The 21582-nt window shown below is 37.2% G+C and overlaps 4 protein-coding genes across 4 annotated transcripts in view; 3 read left to right on the top strand and 1 right to left on the bottom strand.

Moving 5' to 3' along the window:
• The window catches only part of LOC111417437 (sphingomyelin phosphodiesterase-like), a 91729-nt gene that overhangs the window by 4409 nt on the left and 65738 nt on the right, over nt 1–21582 (top strand). The gene's annotated exons all lie outside the window — the stretch shown is intronic.
• LOC111417445 (uncharacterized) overlaps nt 1–21582 on the top strand; it is a 43406-nt gene that overhangs the window by 14853 nt on the left and 6971 nt on the right. Inside the window, exon 2 of the mRNA XM_071194539.1 lies at nt 17858–18062. Coding sequence (XP_071050640.1) covers nt 18003–18062 — 60 coding nt within the window. The 5' untranslated portion in view covers nt 17858–18002. The remainder of the gene's footprint in view (nt 1–17857; nt 18063–21582) is intronic.
• Nucleotides 9390–10574, top strand: LOC111421859 (uncharacterized). Its single transcript, XM_071194688.1, has one exon. It carries the CDS (start codon nt 9390–9392, stop codon nt 10572–10574), a length of 1185 nt encoding a protein of 394 aa, XP_071050789.1.
• Nucleotides 16783–17323, bottom strand: LOC111417435 (DNA-directed RNA polymerases I, II, and III subunit Rpb12). The gene is made up of 3 exons (XM_023049710.2): nt 17155–17323; nt 16963–17055; nt 16783–16890 (listed from the first exon to the last, which is right to left on the bottom strand). The coding sequence occupies exons 1-3, from the start codon at nt 17216–17218 to the stop codon at nt 16868–16870; spliced, it is 180 nt and encodes a 59-aa protein (XP_022905478.1). The 5' UTR covers nt 17219–17323; the 3' UTR covers nt 16783–16867.

The following is a 21582-nucleotide window of genomic DNA, read 5'->3' as shown; positions in this document are numbered from 1 at the left end:
GATAACCATACCATGATGGAAAACATTGTTTCCAATTATTACCAAAGTTTGTAATAGTATTTAAAAATTCACTAACAACTCTGGCATTATGTACTGGTGCTCCGTCATATTGAAAATATATCATTTGAGACATATTTAATGGTAAATTGTCGACCAAAGGCTCAATGTGCTGCCTTAATATATTGAGGTATTTACCTGAGTTTAAGTTTTTATGGTAGATACTATATGCCATCTTCTTTGAACACCCAGAGACTTCATCGGTCCGGATGACATTTTGAACAAACAGCAGATTATTTAATTTTTCTAAATATCACTACAAAATTCTAATCTTAGATTGACAGCACGTAAATAATGAGTTAACCCCACTTTGTATGGTTTATACTTATTTTTCTTTCATATTCGGGAGCAGCGGCTTTTGGGTCAAACGTCTTGTTCAATTTCTCTGCAAGATGTTGATGGATTTATCGCAAGTGAAACCAACACATTTGCTTCATCCTCTTGCAGGTCATTTTGGTATGTTTTTGCACGTGGTTTGGGGAAGGACCAAAAATCTATTAAATTTTCTGCTAACCGGCTGAAGGTTCTTACGTGCGGTTGTCTTCTTTCCGGATACCTTGTGTAATACAGGGTTATTATAAATGATGGACCCATTTTTAAAGATAAATATTTATTAAAGTACAGATCCAAAATGAACAATCTTTATACCAATGGAAAGAGGAAGTTTCAAAGTTTTTTTGCAATACACTATAAATGTTCAATGTGTCCACCGTCCGCGTCCGCGTCCGCTGCACGACAAACATCTATGCGGTAGCCGAACTCGTCCCACATACGAACAAATGTATCTACTGTTACTAAGTGCACAGCAGCTGTGATACGGTTCCGCAGATCGTCCAGAGTTGTTGGTAGAGGTGGGACGTAAACAGCTTCCTTAACATAACCCCATAAGAAGTAGTTACATGGAATGAGATCAGGAGATCTCGGTGGCCAAAAGTGGAGAGCCAGGTCTTCATTTCCCCTGCGACCTATCCAGCGTTGAGGAAGAGCTGCATTCAAAAAGCCTCGTACATGAAGATGCCAATGGGGCGGAGCTCCGTCCTGTTGGAAAATGAAGTCCTGTGAATCTTCCATAACTTGAGGAAACAGCCATTATTCCAACATGTGCAGGTACGATGTTCCAGTTATAGATCTTTCCGCAGAGAAAGATAACGTAATACAAAGATAAACCTTTGTACGAGATACGGCACAGAACACGTTTACTTTCGGTGAGACTCTTTCGTGTTGCTATGTTAAATGTGGATTTTGCAAACCCCATATGCGAACATTATGTCTGTTGACTTTACCACTAAGGTGGAAAGTCGGGTCATCACTAAAAATGATACGCTGCAGAAACGCGTCATCCTCCATCATTCCTAGCACATAACTACAAAATTCGAAACGCTTCTCTTTGTCATTATGGTTGCAACCATTTATTCATTTTCATTTTATTTGTCGCTATGGTGCGACATACCGCAATCGCCTTCTTTTCTACTTAGTATTTTTCACAGAGAGGAAACGAACGGATGATATCAGACGGTGGCCCATTGAACATTTATAACGTATTGCAAAAAAACTTTGAAATTTCCTCTTTCCATTGGTATAAAGATTGATCATTTTGGATCTGTACTTTAATAAATATTCATCTTTAAAAATGGGTCCATCATTTATAATAACCCTGTATAATTCTGCGGCTAACGTCGCATTCTTATCTGATAACATATAGCATTCCATCATGTTACATTTGTCATAATTTTCGAAATTCATTGTAAACGTTTATTCAGTTTTGTTATACTTTGATACTTAACATGCTGGTGCTTCGTACCAGCACCGTATGTGTGGTTATCACCATAGCAACATTAACTTTTAAATACATACATTAGTTTTAGATAGAATAGAATGAATTTTTGTTAATTATTCAATAACTATAAGAAATATACCCCACAAACTATATTTGTTATCAGAAGAAAATAACAACTTATTTTAGGTCATAGCCAACTGTGGTTGCCATTAAAAAAAATAGTTACGTCTAAAATCTCGAAAATAAAAGATGGGAAAAAGATTCTACCTACCCCACTGAATTCTTCGTAAAAAGTTGCCCATATAATGTTTTATTTATAATACTCCATCTTTGATAATAAGTGAGATATTCGCGATAGTCGTTTTCGCAAAATTTTCAGTTTTTGCCGATAGGTCAAAACACCCTATGCATCAATACAGGTGTCCCGTTAAGGGTACGGAGCGGCTGTATCTCGACAACGGTAAAGTCTAGAGGTTTGGGACAAAAATCCTTATAGGCAAAGTGGCCAAGAGAAATAGCTGGAAATTATTTTGAATTAATTTCGTAATTCGGCCGCTAGGGGGCGTAACTGCCATTGAGAAACATAAAATTCCCGCTATCTCAGAAACTTAGACGATGAGCTATAATTTTGACAACATCATTTGATAGCTTTGATAATACCGCATCGCTTTTGTTTTGCGATATTTCTCATATCAGTCATAATAAGGGAGGGGGAGGCCAATGCGTTTTCATATGTTTACATTTTAATATTTCCTGGACCATTCAACCGATTGGGATATTTTCGGTGTTGTTTGAAAGGTACACCCAACCCAACCCACCTTACTCTGTTGGGTTTAAAAATGTTCCCAGCTGAGCTGCGAACCCTACCTGGTGGACGGGTTATGTCCATTACATCAAACGCATAAGTTGCTATATATTTTTACTGATACATCTACAAAACAAAATATAGTTTCCTTCTTTTCTTTTGAAGTTGACGTAATTGTTATTGAAGGATAAATACAAAATACACATTCCATTTAATCTATTCTCACTTATAGTATTTCTTAAATATGTTTTCAACAATTTTAGAGTTGAAAATGTTCTCTGTGAAGAAGCTGTGCTTCACAGCTCCTTCACGTATAAATACGAGGAAAGATAATCGAATAACAAATTGCTAATGAATTTAAAGGAGAATTGGGAATTCTTTTAAACTATTGTAAAATCTTCTGTAAGGTAAAAGCACCTGTAAGTAGTTGACACTTTAAGGATTTATTAATCTGTTTCTTGGACAGTGCTTGAACTGAATTCACTTTAGGGAAAACTTCTAATTAGTGATAGCTGCACAAACTATTGCTCTATTATACTGTGACAAGAATTAGATTAATAAAATCACTGAATTTTTTATATATATAAGTATATATAAAAGACACTGGGCCAGTAGAAAGGCCCAGGCTGGAAACTGCTTGTATTTATCATTTGAAGTAATTTTCACAACCAAAATTTTAAGAATAAAGAATTTTTCTAGATGTCTTCTAGAGCAGAAACTACTTGCTCTAACAATTCTTTCATTACAACAATGGAATCTTGCCGTTGAATCCATCGTGTGGGACACAGTTGTTTCAATATATCTCGTGTTGATGTGGAATTTAATTCATTGGTTTTTTCGGTTAAGACAGTTTGGCGCTTTGTTGTATTAAAAAAATTGTATGCATTTTCTATTATACCTATACAGTTTCTAATAGGCTGTACAGTACTGGCACTTGAAATAGCCAAATCCAAAGAATGGGAAGCGCAGTGAACATACAAGGCTGTCGAATAGTTGTTTTAATATAGCTTGTACTCCATTAAACTTTCCGCTGTTTGATGCAGCTCCATCATACCCCTGTCCACGAAGATTATTTAAATCAAGTCCATACTTTTTAAATTCTTGAATTATTACAATGGCTAATGATTCACCTGTGGCTTAATTTTGAAAATTGTTTTATGTTTATTACTTCATTTTGTGTTATGGCACTTATGTAACTTACATTCTTTGGACAAGTCATTAGATGACTTCTTAATATATCATCACTCGAGTTAAGCCAGAGTTTAGAAAATCTCGAAACTTTCCTTCTCCTGGGATTACTTCAGATAAATTCTCTATCCTTAAAGGTCCAGAATCCCGATGACCTCTTAATGATATACCGTATCTTCCACAAAAAAATATTGTATTAATAATAGGCGTTAATCTTTGTCTATTTTTTGTGCCAGCATTTCACGACTGCTGTAAACAAGCTGTGTTATATATTTTTTTTGTTTTTTTTCGATAATGTTTCGTAAATTTAAGAAATCCAAAAACAGATTTGTTGTGATATCCTGTTTTCTCATGCAATCGAAACTTTTCGATTACCTTTTCCCACAATCGATATGACTCGGTACAAAATGCGCCCACATGTTGACTGCTTGTATGACCTACATCATTAAAAAAAAAATGCACAATATTTACAGTAGACTCCATCTTGTTTACCGGAATATAATAGCCAATTATAATTTTCTAAGTAGTCGTTTTTAAATTTTCTGAGATATTTGCCTTCTTGTTTAGAAGGAAATTTATAATTTCCAGATTATTAACAACAGTAGGTGCTCTTGAAATTTTTGGTTCTGAACAAACTTCATTTGATGTTGATGGTACATCATCTAATTGAGTGATATTCGAGGTTAAACTGGGCTCTTCTGAGCAAGTAAATGTAGAGCAGTCGTTTGAAACAGAACAGACCTGACCATTATCATCATTTTTGGTTTTGTTCTTTTGATAAAATTAAATAGACTACTTTGGTGACCAGTACGCTTAATCTTTTTTATAAGTTTAGTGAATGTAAATGAAAAATATTAATATTGAAAGATCTGCACAATTAGGGTTATACCATATTTTTCCCTAATGAAATAAGATTACAATAACATTTGCGACAAGAATGGAGAAAAAGGAATTTTACAAAATAAATTACTTACCAGTTTTTCAATTTATTATATTTTAACTACACTATTTACATACACAATAACACACCTAAAATAACTTGGAAACCGTTACTTCAAATTTTCAAAATCGAAAAGAAACAATTCAGTCTTCTCAATAGAGGTGTATTACGGATGGGTAACTTTTGACAAGTTGTGTTAAGTTGATAGTTGGAATGGAGAGTTTAACAAATTACGCGACCGCTCACAGAAGATGAATTGAGCACGACTGTAACAATAAGTTTTCTATGCGTAGCTTCTATAGCTATGCATGTAATAAGAGCCTGTAGGGCCAGCTCCTGGTATTTTACCACCCCTGTGCAAAATTTTATTATACATCCCCTCCCCAAATTTATCAGTCAACTACCTAAAAAGAACTATCACAAAAATAAAATATATTTTAACATAAAAAAAAGAAATATAAGTGAACAGAAAAAACTATAATAGTATTATACTTCATCTATGGCGTAGTATTAAAAAAATAAAATATACATATGTTATAATAATATAAATATAAACAAAAACACAAAATCAATTACAGAAAAGATATTTTTCTTTCTATCTTGTCATCTTCTGAAAGAACTTCTGCAGACCGATGAAGAAGATTGCAAGTTGTCAATGGTAAAATGCAATTGAAAAGCAAAACATAAACATAAGAAAGAGAGTATAAAAACTAAAGCATCATTCGCGAAGCATAGAAGATATTTCCTGAAACTATAAAGTTGAAAATTTCATGAAAAACCTCGAATAGTGCAAACAATCTCAAAATCGGGAAAAAATCATCACAACCCGAGAATAGGAAACCCATCAATCAAGTCTACTGCTCGGGTTATTGGAATTTAACAAAATAATTCTGCTATAACTATTACAAAAAAAAGTCGAAAAGAAAAGCCAACACTCGAAGTATGAATTTGGATTCTGGAACCGCAGAGGAGAAGTACAGTAAGCTAAGAATCTCGCTAGCACATAGGAACTTGTCCAAAAGACGAGACAGCAGACTATTACAGTACTATTAAATGTCAAAAAGCTTACGATTCCGTTTGGCAAATTGGACAACATGCAAGGAACGTAATAAGTACAAACCATACGATGGATTTACATGCCAAAAAGATATAATCAGTTAGAAAGTGGTGGACAAAATAAAAATATAGAAAAACTGTATTCTAAACATTGAAGCCCTTAATAAATCTCTATTTACGACGAAGCTAAGAAGGATAGCAGAACCCAAGATGGTATTCAAGTTAATTTGGTTATCCAGAAATTCGTAGTCAACACTTAATTACACCTCCGGACGAAATCCATATGTATTCCAAATTGCGGTAAAAGTGATTAGAATAGATAGACTAAATCCACAAAAGTTCCAGAAATGTACCAATTAACACAAAGAATACGCTTCCCGAAATTACAAGATTGCAAGTTATGAATCAATGGAATAATGTAATGGACACGATGTTTTTAGGATGTTAAAATTCTAAAATCTAACAAAAATGTACGATCCAATACCACAAAAGGAAGCCGAAGAAAAAGTACCGATATGTCAATTTAGGTTCAAATAGTGTACAGAAAGCTGCGTATCTCATTAGTTCATTACAACTTATCAAGAAGAAAAAATAGCAGACTATTACGGTTGAAGATTATTACTGGCAAGAACAAGACAGATGATCGAAGCCAACCTAAAGGGATAACTTGACAAGATCTACGCGCTTCTGTTTAAAAAACAGGGTCTTATAAGTAAATATGAGAGATAAAGATAAACCCAACTTACATTCTCAACTATCTCGTCTGCTAAAAACTGTTACAATTATTACCTTTGTGTCTGCAAAACACTGTGCTGGTATAAAAACATATTTGTCCATATATTCTGTACCAAAACTACTCAGGCCAAAGAAGTAGAATTTATGAATTCCGATTAGCGATTTTGGAATCACTATTACCACAAGTTGTCTCTAAAGCTACTGTGACACAGCACGAAAACTGGAGAAAACAACGAGTATAGAATACAAAATAACTGCTCAAACAATCAAGAATATGAAAAGAGCAGTAAGGAAAAAGGGTACTGTTTGTAAAGTTAAACAGAAGACGACTGCAACTATGTGCGTTTGTAATTCCAACACTAACTTACGTCTCGGAAGCGAATGTGTTAAGTTAAATTTAGTTTTGACACTATAAAAGTTCGTGAGGTTTAATTCTTTGCAATCTTTTGAGTTTTTGGGTATTGTCCTAGAGCTGACTGACTTCATCATTGGGAAGCCGCAGCAGCCTTTAGCATGATTCGCTGCGAAATCTTAGATTATCTCGTAGATCCATTTGATTTCGAGGTCATCATGCAGTTTTTGATTGGTTACATAACACTAAGCATTGGTAATCGGTCAAAAAAATTTGTTTGAACTACAATGAATTGATTGTATGACTTAGTATAACCTTATATCTGCATCCCGTAACTCCAGATAAGCTTAATTATGGACCTAGTCTCTATTATGATAAACTAGTCTCTTTGATCGCAAAATCAAGTTAGCATCTACCAACAAACCAGTACATTTGTCTACTTTTGAGTCTGATGACTCTGTCTTTTAATCTGATCAGCTTTCTGATTTGGTTTTCAGTTCATTCTGCTGTCAAGGTAGAGACCATGATATTTTTTTGATTTTGCTAAAAAATAATGTATATAAAAAAAATATGTATTTAAAAAAAAAATAGAAACAAAATCAGAACATTTTGGCAAGAAAACTTATATAAAAGAATATGTGAATATACAAAAATTAATTTTACCTCAACTTAAATTTAATATATTGAGTCGTATGGAGGAGCTTAATTGTAGTGCTTTTACACTCTAATGGCATGTATCGGCGTATACTGCAGTAATCACTCACTGGGTGATTAGTGACATGATCAGTGGCTGCTGGATTAATCAGGTTTTGGTTTCGAACATGTTGTCTCTCAACATGTTATGTAATCACAAAGATAACCAACTCAATAGTCTCAGGTTAATAAAGTTGTATGATTAATCACGGCAGTAATTTAAAGCGACAAGTTTTTGTTGTTTGACATAAAAAATGATTTATCTGCAGATAAATTCGTAGCCTTGTACATATCCAATATAACCTTTGTTATAATATATTACAAAGTGAGGATTAAAATCATCAATATTGCATATAGTTATTAGTATATAAATGACTTAAATGCCAACATACTTTCTTGTTATTCAGCTTTTCCCAAACCGTTAAAGAAACCGCAGTATGCATCTCTGTGTAATTTTGCTTCAGCAGTTAAATTCCTGAGATTTTCATGAAAAAGCGGAATCAGCTCCGCAAAATTGTCGCGTCTCTATCCACCTCCGCCAATGGTCCAAGTTTTGGCTTGATTCTGTCAAAAGTCGTTTTAGTCGAGTATGTGGAGTTAGCAGAAACAAGAAAATTGTGTAATGTACAAACAGTCTATACATACTACAATATAATTAATAGATTCGACGGTGATGATTGCTATTGGGGAATGAAAAATTCTATAAGTACTTGTAAAATGCCCAAACGCATTTTCTACAACATTGTTTGCATGAAATATACGAAAGTGGAATATTTGTTTTTCATGTTTTAGTTGTTTATCAATGCATATGCTTCATCCCCAATTAAGACGAAATATTAATTCAAGTCATTGTCTTCTTTTGCAGTTAAATTTAATTTATTAGATTTTAAATCCTTAAAAAAAACAGTCTACACCAAAATTTTTCCTTGTTTGCCAACATTGAACTACATTTATTTATAATTAGCACTAACTAGTAATCAATAGTAGGTAACGGACCAAAAAACCGCATTAAGATGCCCTTATATTCGGATATGATCATTTTTCAGTCTGAAGTTCTTGCCATAAATTTCTGTTTTGGTTTGAACCTTCAGAAAAGACAGAAAGGGACGTCAATAAACATCTTCAGACATTGTGGGTAATGAAAAGGTGGACAAGCTGGCCAAAGACTCAACGAGTACATCCTTTATTCCAGGAAAAGGAACCCAAAGATGTTTTATACCTCAGCAAAGGGGACTTAGGGTCGCTCTAAGGTTTTCTGAAGAGCCTCACGCCCCTAAATTACCATCTCTTCAGGTGGGTATGGTAGCGCTACTAGCCACTGCTTGTAGAATAGTTTGCACGCTTGCTTTAGGGTGGGTTAGTGTGGCTTTCTGCGGGGGTGGAGGAAGCGCTCCATCGAGTGTCTGCCTCCTCGTGGCACCACTGGATGTGTGGCTTCCACTACTCCTTTGGGGTAAGGGAATTCACTAACTAAATGGCACTCCAACGGCCCTGTCCAAGCTGTCGTGTCGTGGCTAAGGACTTGCACGGAAGGGTAACGGCGCCGGCTGCTGTTTACAGCAACCGTCATACCATGTGCTGGTTTCCAGCACGGGGGATCTTGGCTTAACCGCCCGGATCAAGAGGAGACAACCTCAATAAAAACCCCAAAGTCAAGGTGGAACAGCTTATGCCGAAGACTTTTATCGCTTAATTGCGTTGGCCAAGAGGGAAATACTTGGTTCCTAATAAGCGGACTCTGGATACCTGGGGACCTCCAGTTTCAACAAAATCCTCTTACTGCGGCATGCGGGGCTCTGTCGCGGCGGACCTCCTTTCCCTAGCTACTCGTGGGACTTTCATGGAACAGAGTAACAAAAAAACTTTAGTAGAGGTAGATGCAACTCCGAGCGCATCAAGGCAAAAATCGCCTTCAACTAGTGAAAGCGTAGAGGACATCACACTGTCCCCCGCTTCCTCCAGTGCCAGCAGCGTCTTAACGTCTGCGACCATCGAACTTCAGGAGAGCATAGAGAAGCTCCAAGTCAAGGAAAAAAAGTTATGTGGTGCAGCACGGAAAAGGCTCAGGTGGCTGCTCAAACAAGGGCTGACTCTCGAGGAAGCCCGAGCAAAGGCCACACAGCCTATCAGTGAGGAGGAGAAGAGGGCTAAGAGACCTCGCTCCGAAAGCACAACGCCTAAAGGGCCCGACACCAAACGAGCTGCTACTGAAAGGCGTAGCGCTCCTAGCGGAGGCAATCTTCCGCAGGGGCAAAAGCCTACAGTTGCCAGCTTCAAGCAGGTGTTGGAAGGTAAAAAGATGGGTATTGCAGATTCCCTATTTCCAGAGGTGAACCTCACAACAGCCCAAATGCAGGCTATTCAAGAGGTCATCATCTCAAGAATTGTGGACCTTAGCGAGGGACATGAAGGCGACATCAAGCCTAAGTTCCTCGGCACCACATTTAAGGCAGGATGGCTGGTAGTCAACTGCGAAAACCAGGAAACAGCGGACTGGATAAAGTCCGTAACTCCAACCCTACAACCATGGGAGGGCGCATCCCTAATGGCTATCGATGAAAAGGAGCTACCTAGAGCGACTATCATGAACGCCTATTTCCCCAACAGTGCGGATGAAAAATCAGACCGCATTCTAAAAATTGTTAAAGGCCAAAACGAAGGCCTGAACACCAACGAATGGAGGGTGCTCAAAAGGACGACCGAAGGCAGCAGTGCCTTTCTTACGTTGTCCGTTGACCATCCCTCCGTAGAGAACCTTAAAAGAACAAACTATAAGGTTAGCTACAAGTTCGGGCAAATCACCCTGAGGCAAAAGAGCGGCAAGCCTACGCCACAGAAAGAAGAACCCGAACCAACACCTGGAACTTCCGGAACCGCCAAGGACCCCAAGAAGGGTAAAGGTAAGGTTAGTTCCGAAAAAAAGGGTAAGGGCAAAACTGCCGCTCCCAAAATTGCACCCGCCAAACAATAATGGCGGGTGTAGGCTTCATCCAGGCCAACATCCAGCACTGTAAAAGCGCCTCCGACGTGCTGGTCAAGGGCTTCCACAGCCCCAACATACATGTTGCGTTGATTCAGGAACCATATGTATATGGAGGAATAGTCAGAAGACTATCAACAAAAGCAGGTAAGTTATTTTATTACAGAGGAGAGTGCCCTGCGCGAGCAGCGATACTCGCTAAATCCTCTTTAAACTGCCTACCATTAACCCAGTTTATCTCTAGGGACTTGGTTGCAATGTCAGCGGTATTGCCGACGCCGGGAGGCAAGCAAGAGGCGATTATAGCCTCGGCATACTTCCCCGGTGATTCGGACGATCCACCGCCACAAGAGGTAAAAGACCTCATCGAATATTGCAATAAGAGGGGAAAACAACTCCTCCTGGGCTGCGATGCGAATGCACATCATCTCGCATGGAACAGCTCAGACACAAACAAAAGGGGTGAGTATCTTTACCAATACCTTCAAACTACAAATTTAGATATCCTCAACAGAGGTAACGTACCGACTTTTGTTACCAAGAGTCGACAAGAGGTGCTAGACATAAGCCTAGCCACGCCTCGCCTTAGTTCGCAAATCGCAAACTGGCATGTTTCGCGTGAAATCACTTTAGCGGATCACAAGCATATTCGCTTTGTCATTGTAGCAGACATGACAAAACAAACAGAATTCAGAATCCCCTCACTCACTGATTGGTGCTCTTTTTGTAGACACATCGGCGAAGAGGTTGATGAAATCAAAACAAAGATTGAAAGCAGAGAGGATCTCGAAATAGCCTCTGTTCAACTAAACAATCTCATACATAGTGCGTATGAATCAAGCTGTCCAATAAAACACAAAAGAGCACAATCCAATGTGCCTTGGTGGAACAAGGACCTTGAAAACCAGCGAGTCATGGTTAGAAGACTATATAATAAAGTCAGGAATTCCAAACTCGAGCAAACATGGGGTGTCTATAGAAAAGCCCTAACGGAATATAACTTGGCTATCCGCAAAGCCAAAAGAAAAACCTGGCGTAGCTTCTGTGAAGGCATAGACAATACGCCTACAGTTGCTCGTCTGCATAAGATCTTGGCAAAAGATCACAACACTGATCTAGGCCACCTATGCAAACAAGATGGTAAATATACAGAGGATGCTAAGGAATCGTTGGAACTCCTACTGAGTATACACTTTCCTTCCTCAAAAGTCTGCCCCCATGCAGATGCCGACCCTGAAGTAATGGACATAACCCGTCCATCAGGTAAGGTTCGCAGCACAGCTGGGAATATTTTCACACCCAACAGAGTAAGGTGGGCTATCTCGAATTTCAAGCCCCTAAAATCACCTGGAGGAGATGGAATTCTGCCTATCTTTCTGCAAAAAGGCTTAGAAGAACTTCTCCCAATAATAATATCCCTATATATAGCTAGCTACAGCTTTAGCTATATACCCACTCTATGGAGGAAAGTAAAGGTGGTCTTCATACCCAAAGGTGGTAGGCGTTCAAACGCGGACCCCAAGGCGTACAGACCAATTAGCCTAACTTCATTTCTCCTCAAAGGGATGGAAAAGGTAATCGATCAATACCTAAGGAACGGAGTGCTTCTCACAAATCCACTCCACCCTAGCCAACATGCTTACCAGAAAGCAAAATCAACAATTACCGCTCTCCATGCTTTGACTAGCACCTTAGAGGAGGCAATTGCAACCAAAGAGATAGCCCTTTGTGCTTTCATAGATATAGAGGGTGCGTTTGATAACACCTCATATGAATCCATAGAGAAGGCTTTAAACGCAAAAGACATACATCCGTCGACAATCAAGTGGTGTATAGCCATGTTGAAAAGTCGGCAGATCACAGCCAGTCTGGGAGGCGAGTCGCTGACTATAAAGGCGCTAAGAGGATGTCCCCAAGGGGGAGTGCTATCACCTCTATTATGGTGCCTGGTAGTTGATGACTTGATGAACATCCTAACTAAAAACGGATTTAAGATACAAGGGTATGCTGATGACCTGGTAATCACAATCCGAGGTAAATATGATTCAATCATAACTCAGCTAATGCAGAAAGCCCTACTACTCACCAGTACTTGGTGCAGAAGCAATGGGCTCAGCATCAATCCCAATAAAATCGAAATAGTCCCTTTCACTCGGAGAAGGAAGCTACAAATAAAAGCACCCTCCATTGAAAGCAGAACTATTAACCTCAAAACAGAAACTAAATACCTAGGGGTAATACTTGATAGTAAACTAAACTGGAACTCACACTTAGACAAGGTGAGGAAAAAGGCCATCATGGCAAACCAGATCTGCCGCAGGCTCCTAGGAAGGAACTGGGGTCTCAAACCACGAATGGCTCATTGGGCCTACGTAGCAATAATCAGACCCATGGTCGCCTACGCCTCATTGGTTTGGTGGCCAAAAACAAAACATAAGACAGCTCAACAACAGCTGGCACAAATCCAGCGGTTAGCATGTCTTAACATAACGGGTGCAATGAGATCCTGTCCGACGGCTGCTTTGGAAGCCCTACTTGGTCTCACACCGCTCCACATATATATACAAAAGGAGGCAGCCTTAAGTGCCTTATCACTGAAAACAGTTTCTTCACTCAAGTTGATGCAGGGTAATCTCAGAGGACACCTCGAGATCCTCAAAGACCCATGTCTAAATCACCTGATTGAAATTAAAACGGACCTTATACCGACGGAATACAATTTCAACCAACCGTATAAGGTCATATTTAGTAGCAGGGATGATTGGGCGAAAGGAGGGCCTCAACTAAAAAGAGGAGCCCTAGCCTGGTACACCGATGCTTCAAAGACAGTAAGATCTGGAGTAGGCATGGGCATCAGTGGACCAAACAGCCACATCAAATTGCCCCTCAGCTCGGACTTAACAATTTTCCAAGCAGAAGTTCTTGCTATAAACTTCTGCACCGCTTTGAACCTACAGAAGGGACAAAAAGGTGCATCCATAAACATTTTCACAGACAGTCGGGCCGCCTTAAAGGCAATTCAGGCCTACACGTGTGGCTCCGCACTGATCAGAGAGTGCACCAACAACCTGAAAGAACTCGCTAGGGGCAATGATGTTACCTTATGGTGGGTTCCAGGTCACAGCAACATTGAGGGCAATGAGAAGGCCGACAAGCTGGCCAAAGAGGCAGCAAACACGCCCTTCATTGGACCCCAACCTGGATGTGGACTACAAAAAAGCCACCTAAAACAAATAATCAATAACTGGGAGGCTTCAAAGATAGCCTTACGCTGGAAAGAACTTCCAGGTCACAGACAAGCGAAGAGTATGATAACTCCGTCGCAAAACAAAACCAAAGAGGTTTTATGCCTCAGCAAAGGGGATCTAAGAACGCTCTCAGGCTACCTAACCGGCCATGTGCCCCTAAAATACCACCTCTTCCACATTGGACAAGCTGAGGATCAAACTTGTCGACTATGCAACGACGAGTCAGAAACTGCTGAACATATACTGTGCAATTGCGTCGCCAGAGGACGTCTAAGGCACAACGTCTTCGGTAAAACTACCCTGTTACCTACCGACATAAAGGTTCAAGACCTTAGGACAATACTAAGGTTCATTAAGGACCTACATTTGCCCTAAACCATTGGAGGGCTAAAGTTACAATAGATCTTATAGGTCGCGGTAACGAGAGGGGCCGCCCTCCTCAGCCCGGCAGCAATAATAATAATAATAATACCATCTCTTCAACATTGAACATGCCGAAAATCAAACTTGTCGGCTTTACAACGACATGTCAGAGACTACTGAACATATTCTGATTCTTCTTCTTCTTCATTTTTGGATAGATTTGCCTGACACCTACTGACATAAAGAACAATATTTCCGTTACTAATACTAATGTTCATCAAGGACCGAGGTCTGCCTTAAATCTTTGCAGGGAGGAAGTTACAGTAGATCTTATAGGTCGCGGTGACGAGAGGGGCCTGGCAGCAACAAAAAAAGTAAAGCTTTATGTACACCACTATAAAACCCTTTGTAATTGTTGTAACAGCTTTAGTTATGTAAATTTTTTTTTTTCGGATTTTTCATTCACCATTGAAAATGTGTATGTAGCATAAAAACGTAGGTAAAATAACGTCTACTACAAAACAAAAAATCGATAAATCCAATAGTTAATCCGAAGTTTAATAATAGAGAGATAACAAAATTGTAATGTTTCATATGTATATTGTCTAATTAATTTATAATAAAAATTAATTGCTGCGATAATTTTTTATTCTTCTTCTTAGGGCCGATTTACATCAGACGAGCGAATGCTCATTCTATCACCACTCTATCATATTGTTTTAGTGTAAACAGATGTAGAGCATTCTTTCGTTGTTCTGTCTGCGTTCTCAAAGATTCTATGGAATATTCTAGGAGTGTTTAATCGCTTGATGTAAACGGCACTAGAGCGTGCGAACAATTGCTTAGAACCTTCTTACGTGTTCGGACGTGCTCGCTCATCGGAGCGGTCTCTTCAAAACGTTCTTGTGTTCTAGCCGAATGAGCATTCGTTCGGCTGATCCAAACATCTATGTGCAAGAATTCTGATTCTTGATTCTCATTTTGATATTTTGTTGATATTTTGGTGTAAACGCTAAAAACGCGATTTCGTTTACACTAAAAGATCAAGAAAGAATGCTCTTGTTCTAGCTCTAGCTCTTTGTTCGTTTGGTTTAAATGCACCTTAAACGCAGTGGCGTTACATCCCAGACTGTGCCTTTAAGCTAAGTTTCCACATGCACGGATTACTGGCGCCAGTACGAAGCCAGTTTAGTGGCGCCAGAAGTTGTTTCCGCACAAATGTTATAATTGTGTACTGGTACAGTAATAAAAATGACGTCAAGTGATGTACTTCGCGTTGGCATCAATATGGTAGTCCAAATATGCTCCTTGGAACTGCACACGTTATTACCAAAAAAAGCGAAAGCATAGTTTCTGGGTTAGATCGTGGATTGCACGTAGAAATAACCTAGGTGCGTCTAGTACTTTAATTAGAGAATTATGCCATGAAGATCAGCAAGCATTTTTTAATCATTTAAGAATGACTGAAGAGAGTTTCATGTTTTTGTTGAGGCAAGTATTCTCTAGAATATAAAAACATCATACGCATATGAGAGATGCCATTCCAGCTCACGTAAAACTGCAACCAACTTTAAGATTTTTAGCTTCTGGAGATTCTTCGACATCCTTGGAATATATGTATCGTTTGCCAAAAAGCACAATTTCTAAATTTATATGTGAAGTGCTTTATGGTGAAGTACTTTATGGTATTCAATTGTATACGCATTGCGTAAACTTCGTATTTTTGCTTTTGCCGAGGTTTCGTCAAAATTAGGAACTGTTTTCTTCATAATTTCAACTATCCTTGTGACAGTTTCATTTCATGATAGTCGGTCCTCATATTGTGGAATTTTCTGATTCCATAAGCAAGGATATTGTTCATACGTTTCTAGAAATAGTACTGTTTGTTCTGATGTCCATTTTTTGGACGGTTTATTAGCAGATTTTTTCATTTTAGTTGGACGAACACGTTACACGTTTTCTTTATAAATACTGTTACTGGCGCCAAAATGTCGAAGTAGCGTCAACTTTATTGGCGCTATGAACTGGCGCCAGCCGACTGGCACCAGTAATCCGTGCACATGGAAACTTAGCTTTAATCTCCTTCTATTTATACCTCCATGAACTTGAAAGCATCTCTTTTTAAGTTATCTTGCTATCGCGATTGAGGTCTTACCCTTGGTTGGTATGTGGTCAGTTGACCTTTTATTAACCCCACATGTTTAGCCCATTGAAGTCTTCTTCACAATTTCAAGATCCTTGTATAACTCTCCCAGTTCATGATTGTATCAAACCGTTGCCTTTGTTTATTGGACCAAAGATTTTCCTTAATACCCTCTGTTCAAATACTACTAACATTGCTTCTAATTTTTTGAAAAAACAGATCCAATTTCACATCAGTTAATAACATGTCTTATCAAAGTTTTATACATGATAATTTTGGTAAGTCATTAAATAAGTGATCTTAGAAATGTTCCAATGTTATAAACTCTAATCATCAGATTTAGTCCTAGCCTGTGTGCTATCTTCAGGTCCATCACTTTGGTCTTATTTATATGTAATGTTACATTTTGTTAAGAGAGTATTTTGGAAATTAAATAATACAAAAATTTTTATTTTTATCATTTTAATATAATAAAAAACTTTCAAAACATAGTCTTAATTTATTAATAAAGGAATATTAAGGTAATCTTCTTATCGAGCATCAAAAACGATTACTATACACAAACATTAAGGAATCTAATCAATTACTTTTTTCCTAATTAATAATTTAAACATTTAAAGGATACATCTCTTTGTTCTCTTCTTATACATGATACGATAACCACATTCTCTACAACGTATAGGATCCCTCGGTCTCATTTCATTATCATTATGACACTCTTATTATACAAAACAAAGCAATTTTAGTAATTTTGAAATCAAAAATAGATTATATTTCGAATTAATTTGTAAATATAACCTAAAAAAAATATACTCACCTCCACAAATGTAAACCATGGGTACTTTTGTCGCAGAATCTTTACTGGATGATGGCTCAGACATTTTTAACGTTTAAATGTTAATAAATTTAATGTTAATTATTAAATCTTTTTATAACTATCAACGAATTCTAACCTCAATATCACGTTTTACGATGCCTGTCAATTTATTGGATTGTAACTAACTTCGCGATTAAGAAACCAAAAAATTTAACGAGTTTAACTATTAAAAATAAAATATATTTTAGTTTAAATTAATTACTTATTTGATCAATTTATTAGAAATTATGAATTTATTAATATATATTTTTAGTAATGTTTTGATTCATGTTGTGATGTCAATCGAACACCACTACTCTCATTTATCATTTCTTGTGTACTTCATAGGCAATTTATTTATATAAAATGATGAATTTAAAAAGAAATCATATCGAAAGTAAGTAGGTAATCTAAAAGTTATAGATAAAAATTTATTTGATTTACAAATATAAACAAACCGTCGATCACAACAAATCGTGTTTACAAATGGCGTTTTCACAATATTTCAAACTCGAACCAAATAATTTAATAAAAAGTTTGTCACGTTAAATGTCATGGGTAATAATTTGTGTTGTTGTTTTAGGAAGAGATCAAAAAAGTATAAGTTTATTATAACACCACTTTCATCTTACTTTAAATAATTCATTTGGTGCTTTTCTTATAGGAATATCTGTGTGCTCCTTCTCGGTTTGGACAACGCTGGTAAAACGGTAGCAGTAAGATCGTTGGCCAATGAACCAATTGATGAAGTTGTACCCACTGTTGGATTTTCAATAGTTAATTTAAATTATAATGGTTATAATGTGAAGATGTATGATTTGGGTGGAGGTGTTACGATTAGAGGAATATGGCATCGATATTTTATAGATGTAATATTTTTACTTTTAAATCTTAAAATTGATTATTCCTGGTATAATTCAAGAATTATCATGTTGCTTAAAAATCGACAATTTTTTAATCGATGGGAAATCACTCAAGTAAGCTGTTACAAATAAAAAAAAAGTGTGGAAAAGTATAAAACTTACTGAAAAATCACTTTAAAGTTTCAATGTGACCTGATATTTTCTAGTTCTAAGCCTAGTGTTAGTTCTAATTTTATACTAACACTCAATAGAATTAACACAGGACCCAGAACTAGAATCATTTGGGTTTAGCCGTCTTGAAAGATGTGCAGGTAAATCTGACTGTTTCTAGTTATACTGCCCTATTAAGCATAAGAGTCGGATCTGCATATTTAGAATATTCGAGAAAATGCGAAAAATGTGTTTATTTTTTTGCCATCCTAAGTATTATTACTCAGGAAGGCGAAGTTAGCAAAATCTATTTATTTTTTGATATAGAATGAGATATTCAAATTAAGAGTTTAAAATATAAATTATACAATAGTAATATGTAGGTTTTTAATCAGCTACATAAAACTAATAGAGTGATAAATTTAACTGATAAATATATACCTTCAAATATATTAAATCCTTTATGTTTGGGAGACAATTTTAGCTTTTCAAATACTAATTTTAAGAAAATGTTACACAAAGGTATAATACATCTAATCACAGACTTCAAAAACATTTGCACCGGTTTGAAAACTGTCGACAGTCGACGAAAGGGTTAACTGTAAAACGAACTGTGATACTGCGCTCACTTTTTGATATTTATGATCAGTATACTCTGGCAAATCATCATGAACAGATTGACGCTTGAACAACGCTACCAAATTATCCAGATTTACTTTGAAAATCAGTCATCAATTCGCTTAACTTATGGACGACTTCGTGATTTGTATGGCGCACATAATCGTCCATCTGAGCAAGCCATCCGTCGAACAGTGGATAGATTTCATACCACATACTCTCTAAATGATGCAATAAAATCAACACGTCGAAGAAATGTGCCTGCTGAAGAGAATATCGCCGCTATAAACGAATGCGTGGAAGAAGATTCAAATTTATCGATTCGTCGTCGGTCGCAGGAATTAGGGCTTTCTCCGTCCACTACGTAGAAAATTTTGCCCAAAGATCTTGGCCTACACCCGTTTAAGATCCAGCTGGTGCAGGAATTAAAACCACGAGACCATCATATGCGTCGTTCTTTCGCCGATTGGACTCTAGAGCAGTTGGAAACTGATCCGATGTTTTATCGCAAAATTGTGTTCAGCGATGAGGCTCATTTTTGGTTTAACGGGCCGCATATGGAGTGAAACCAATCCACAACAGACCCTACAGACTCCATTACATCTAGAAAAATGCACCGTTTGGTGTGGTTTGCACGCTGGTGGCATCATTGGACCTTATTTCTTCAAAAATAAAGTCGGAGCTCGTGTTACCGTCAATGGAGATCGTTACCTCACCATGATCAATGATTTTTTGTTTGAAAATATGGATGATATTGATCCGGGCGAGATGTGGTTTCAAGAGGACGGCGCTACGTGCTATACAGCGACCGCAACCATCGACTTATTGAAATCAAAATTTGACGATAAGTTGATTTCGAGAAATGGACATGCCAATTGGCCTCCAAGGTGGTGCGATATGACACCTTTCGATTATTTCCTTGGTTTATGCTGATAAACCAGCAACAATTGACACCTTGGAGGCCAACATTATTCGTGTTATTCGTGACATACGACTAGCAATGCTCGAAAAAGTGGCCCAAAATTGGACTTCCAGAATGTGCTTCGTCAAGAATGAAGGTTTCACCTTAGTGGGCACGTGAATAGCCAAAACACAAGAATTTAGGCAACCGAAAATCGTCACGTCTTTTATGAAAAAAAACCTTTTGCACTCCCAGAAGATTGGAGAGTGGTGTGCTATATCTCGTCGTTGAATAGTAGGCCCTTTATTCTTTGAAACAAAAGTGAACAGTATTGTATACCAAGATATCATTACACAATTTATTGCGTTGCTTGAAAACGATGAACGTTACTGTTAGTTGCAGCAGGACGGGGCCACATGCCCCACATCTAACGTAACGATGCACTTCTTATACCAGTTTTTTGGCTAGCGTATAATCTCTAAAGGATTACTTAACGTCTCCAGATTATTACCTTTGGGGATACCTTAAAGGAAAGGTTTACAAAAACAGGCCGCACACACTGGATGAACTGAAGAGGAATATAAGAACGGAGATTAATAACATCAGTGTAAGCGTGCTGCATAAAGTGGCCTCAAACGTGATAAAACGAATTGGTGCGTGCATTACTGCACAAGGCAGCCATTTTGAGCATATGATGTAAAACAAAATAGGTTATAAGAGGTTAAAATAGGATATAATGTTATAAAAAATTGTTAAATTATAAAAAGTTATAAAATACATGCGTATGTATATATTGATGTGTGCGATTTTTCGTTTGAACTGGTCTTGGGAAAACAACTACTTTACAAAGCAGTGCACTCTGCAAGTTTACAGACGTCCAGTGACAAGTTTCCATATCAATGGTGTCTAGGGTTGCTGTCAGTAACACATATGATGCTATCACACCGAAGTAGCTTGAAATAATTCAACGAAACTACTATTTGTAGATATATTTATTTTGATGTGCGCGACTTTCGATCTCACTGTATTACCGAAAAACCAGTATCCACAATTATTAGAAATATTCAATAATTATAACAGTAGATTAAATTTTACAGTGGAAACACCAATAGATAACAAATTACCTTTTCTAGATATTTTACTTATAATAGATAGACATATTAATAGTTCATGGTATAAAATTCTCAATATGACAAATATATCTAATGTAATCACAGAAGTATCCTCATCCACAAATACAGAACAACAGATACATAAAAACATAAAAGACAAGAATTCATATAAGAATAATACAAAAAATAAACAACAAACCTTGATAACACAATTCATGACTAAACAAAGAGAAGGTATACATATCGAACTAGAAAATGCTGACAAACCTCAGAGAATGAATGTCAGATCAAATAATTTCTTCAGAATTAAGTACATACCAGGATTGACGAATAAAGTAGCAAATGTTTTCAAAAAGTACGAGTTATCAGAAGTGAAATTTGCCAAATATAATGACAATAAACTTGGGAACTTATTATTATTAAAGTTGCATTTGTAGGATAGTGACTGCTTCCCTTTTTCAAAATTAACTTGCACTATTTTGCTTAAATAGGGCTGAGGTTTTATTCTGCTTAATTTATACTGAGAACTCTTGTCTTCCCAATCAAAAAATCAATAATTTTTGTACGTCATCTTTGTAATTTTCGAAATCATATACTTTTTTTATTTGCTAGAGAGACTTCTCTACCTGGTGGTGAAACGAATCCGCTGACATAAATGTATGTCCCGGTTCAAAATATTTCAGAGTTAAAGATTATTATATTGCTATAGACCAAGGACAGTAGAATCTAACAGGACTGCTACATC

Source organism: Onthophagus taurus, chromosome 2, assembly GCF_036711975.1.
Source record: "Onthophagus taurus isolate NC chromosome 2, IU_Otau_3.0, whole genome shotgun sequence".
Classification (NCBI taxonomy): Eukaryota; Metazoa; Arthropoda; class Insecta; order Coleoptera; family Scarabaeidae; genus Onthophagus; species Onthophagus taurus.
This window is presented reverse-complemented; position numbering and strand designations above follow the sequence as displayed.

What these genes read in the sequence shown, in the direction of transcription:
- LOC111417435 (XM_023049710.2), bottom strand. Translation starts at nt 17,218, where the DNA reads ATGTCTGAGCCATCATCCAGTAAAGATTCTGCGACAAAAGTACCCATG. An exon ending in CATGGTTTACATTTGTGGAG is followed by an intron (nt 17,056 to 17,154) that starts GTGAGTATATTT and finishes TTGTATAATAAG; the next exon opens with AGTGTCATAATGATAATGAA. An exon ending in TAAGAAGAGAACAAAGAGAT is followed by an intron (nt 16,891 to 16,962) that starts GTATCCTTTAAA and finishes GTTTGTGTATAG; the next exon opens with TAATCGTTTTTGATGCTCGA.
- LOC111421859 (XM_071194688.1), top strand. Translation starts at nt 9,390, where the DNA reads ATGCGGGGCTCTGTCGCGGCGGACCTCCTTTCCCTAGCTACTCGTGGG.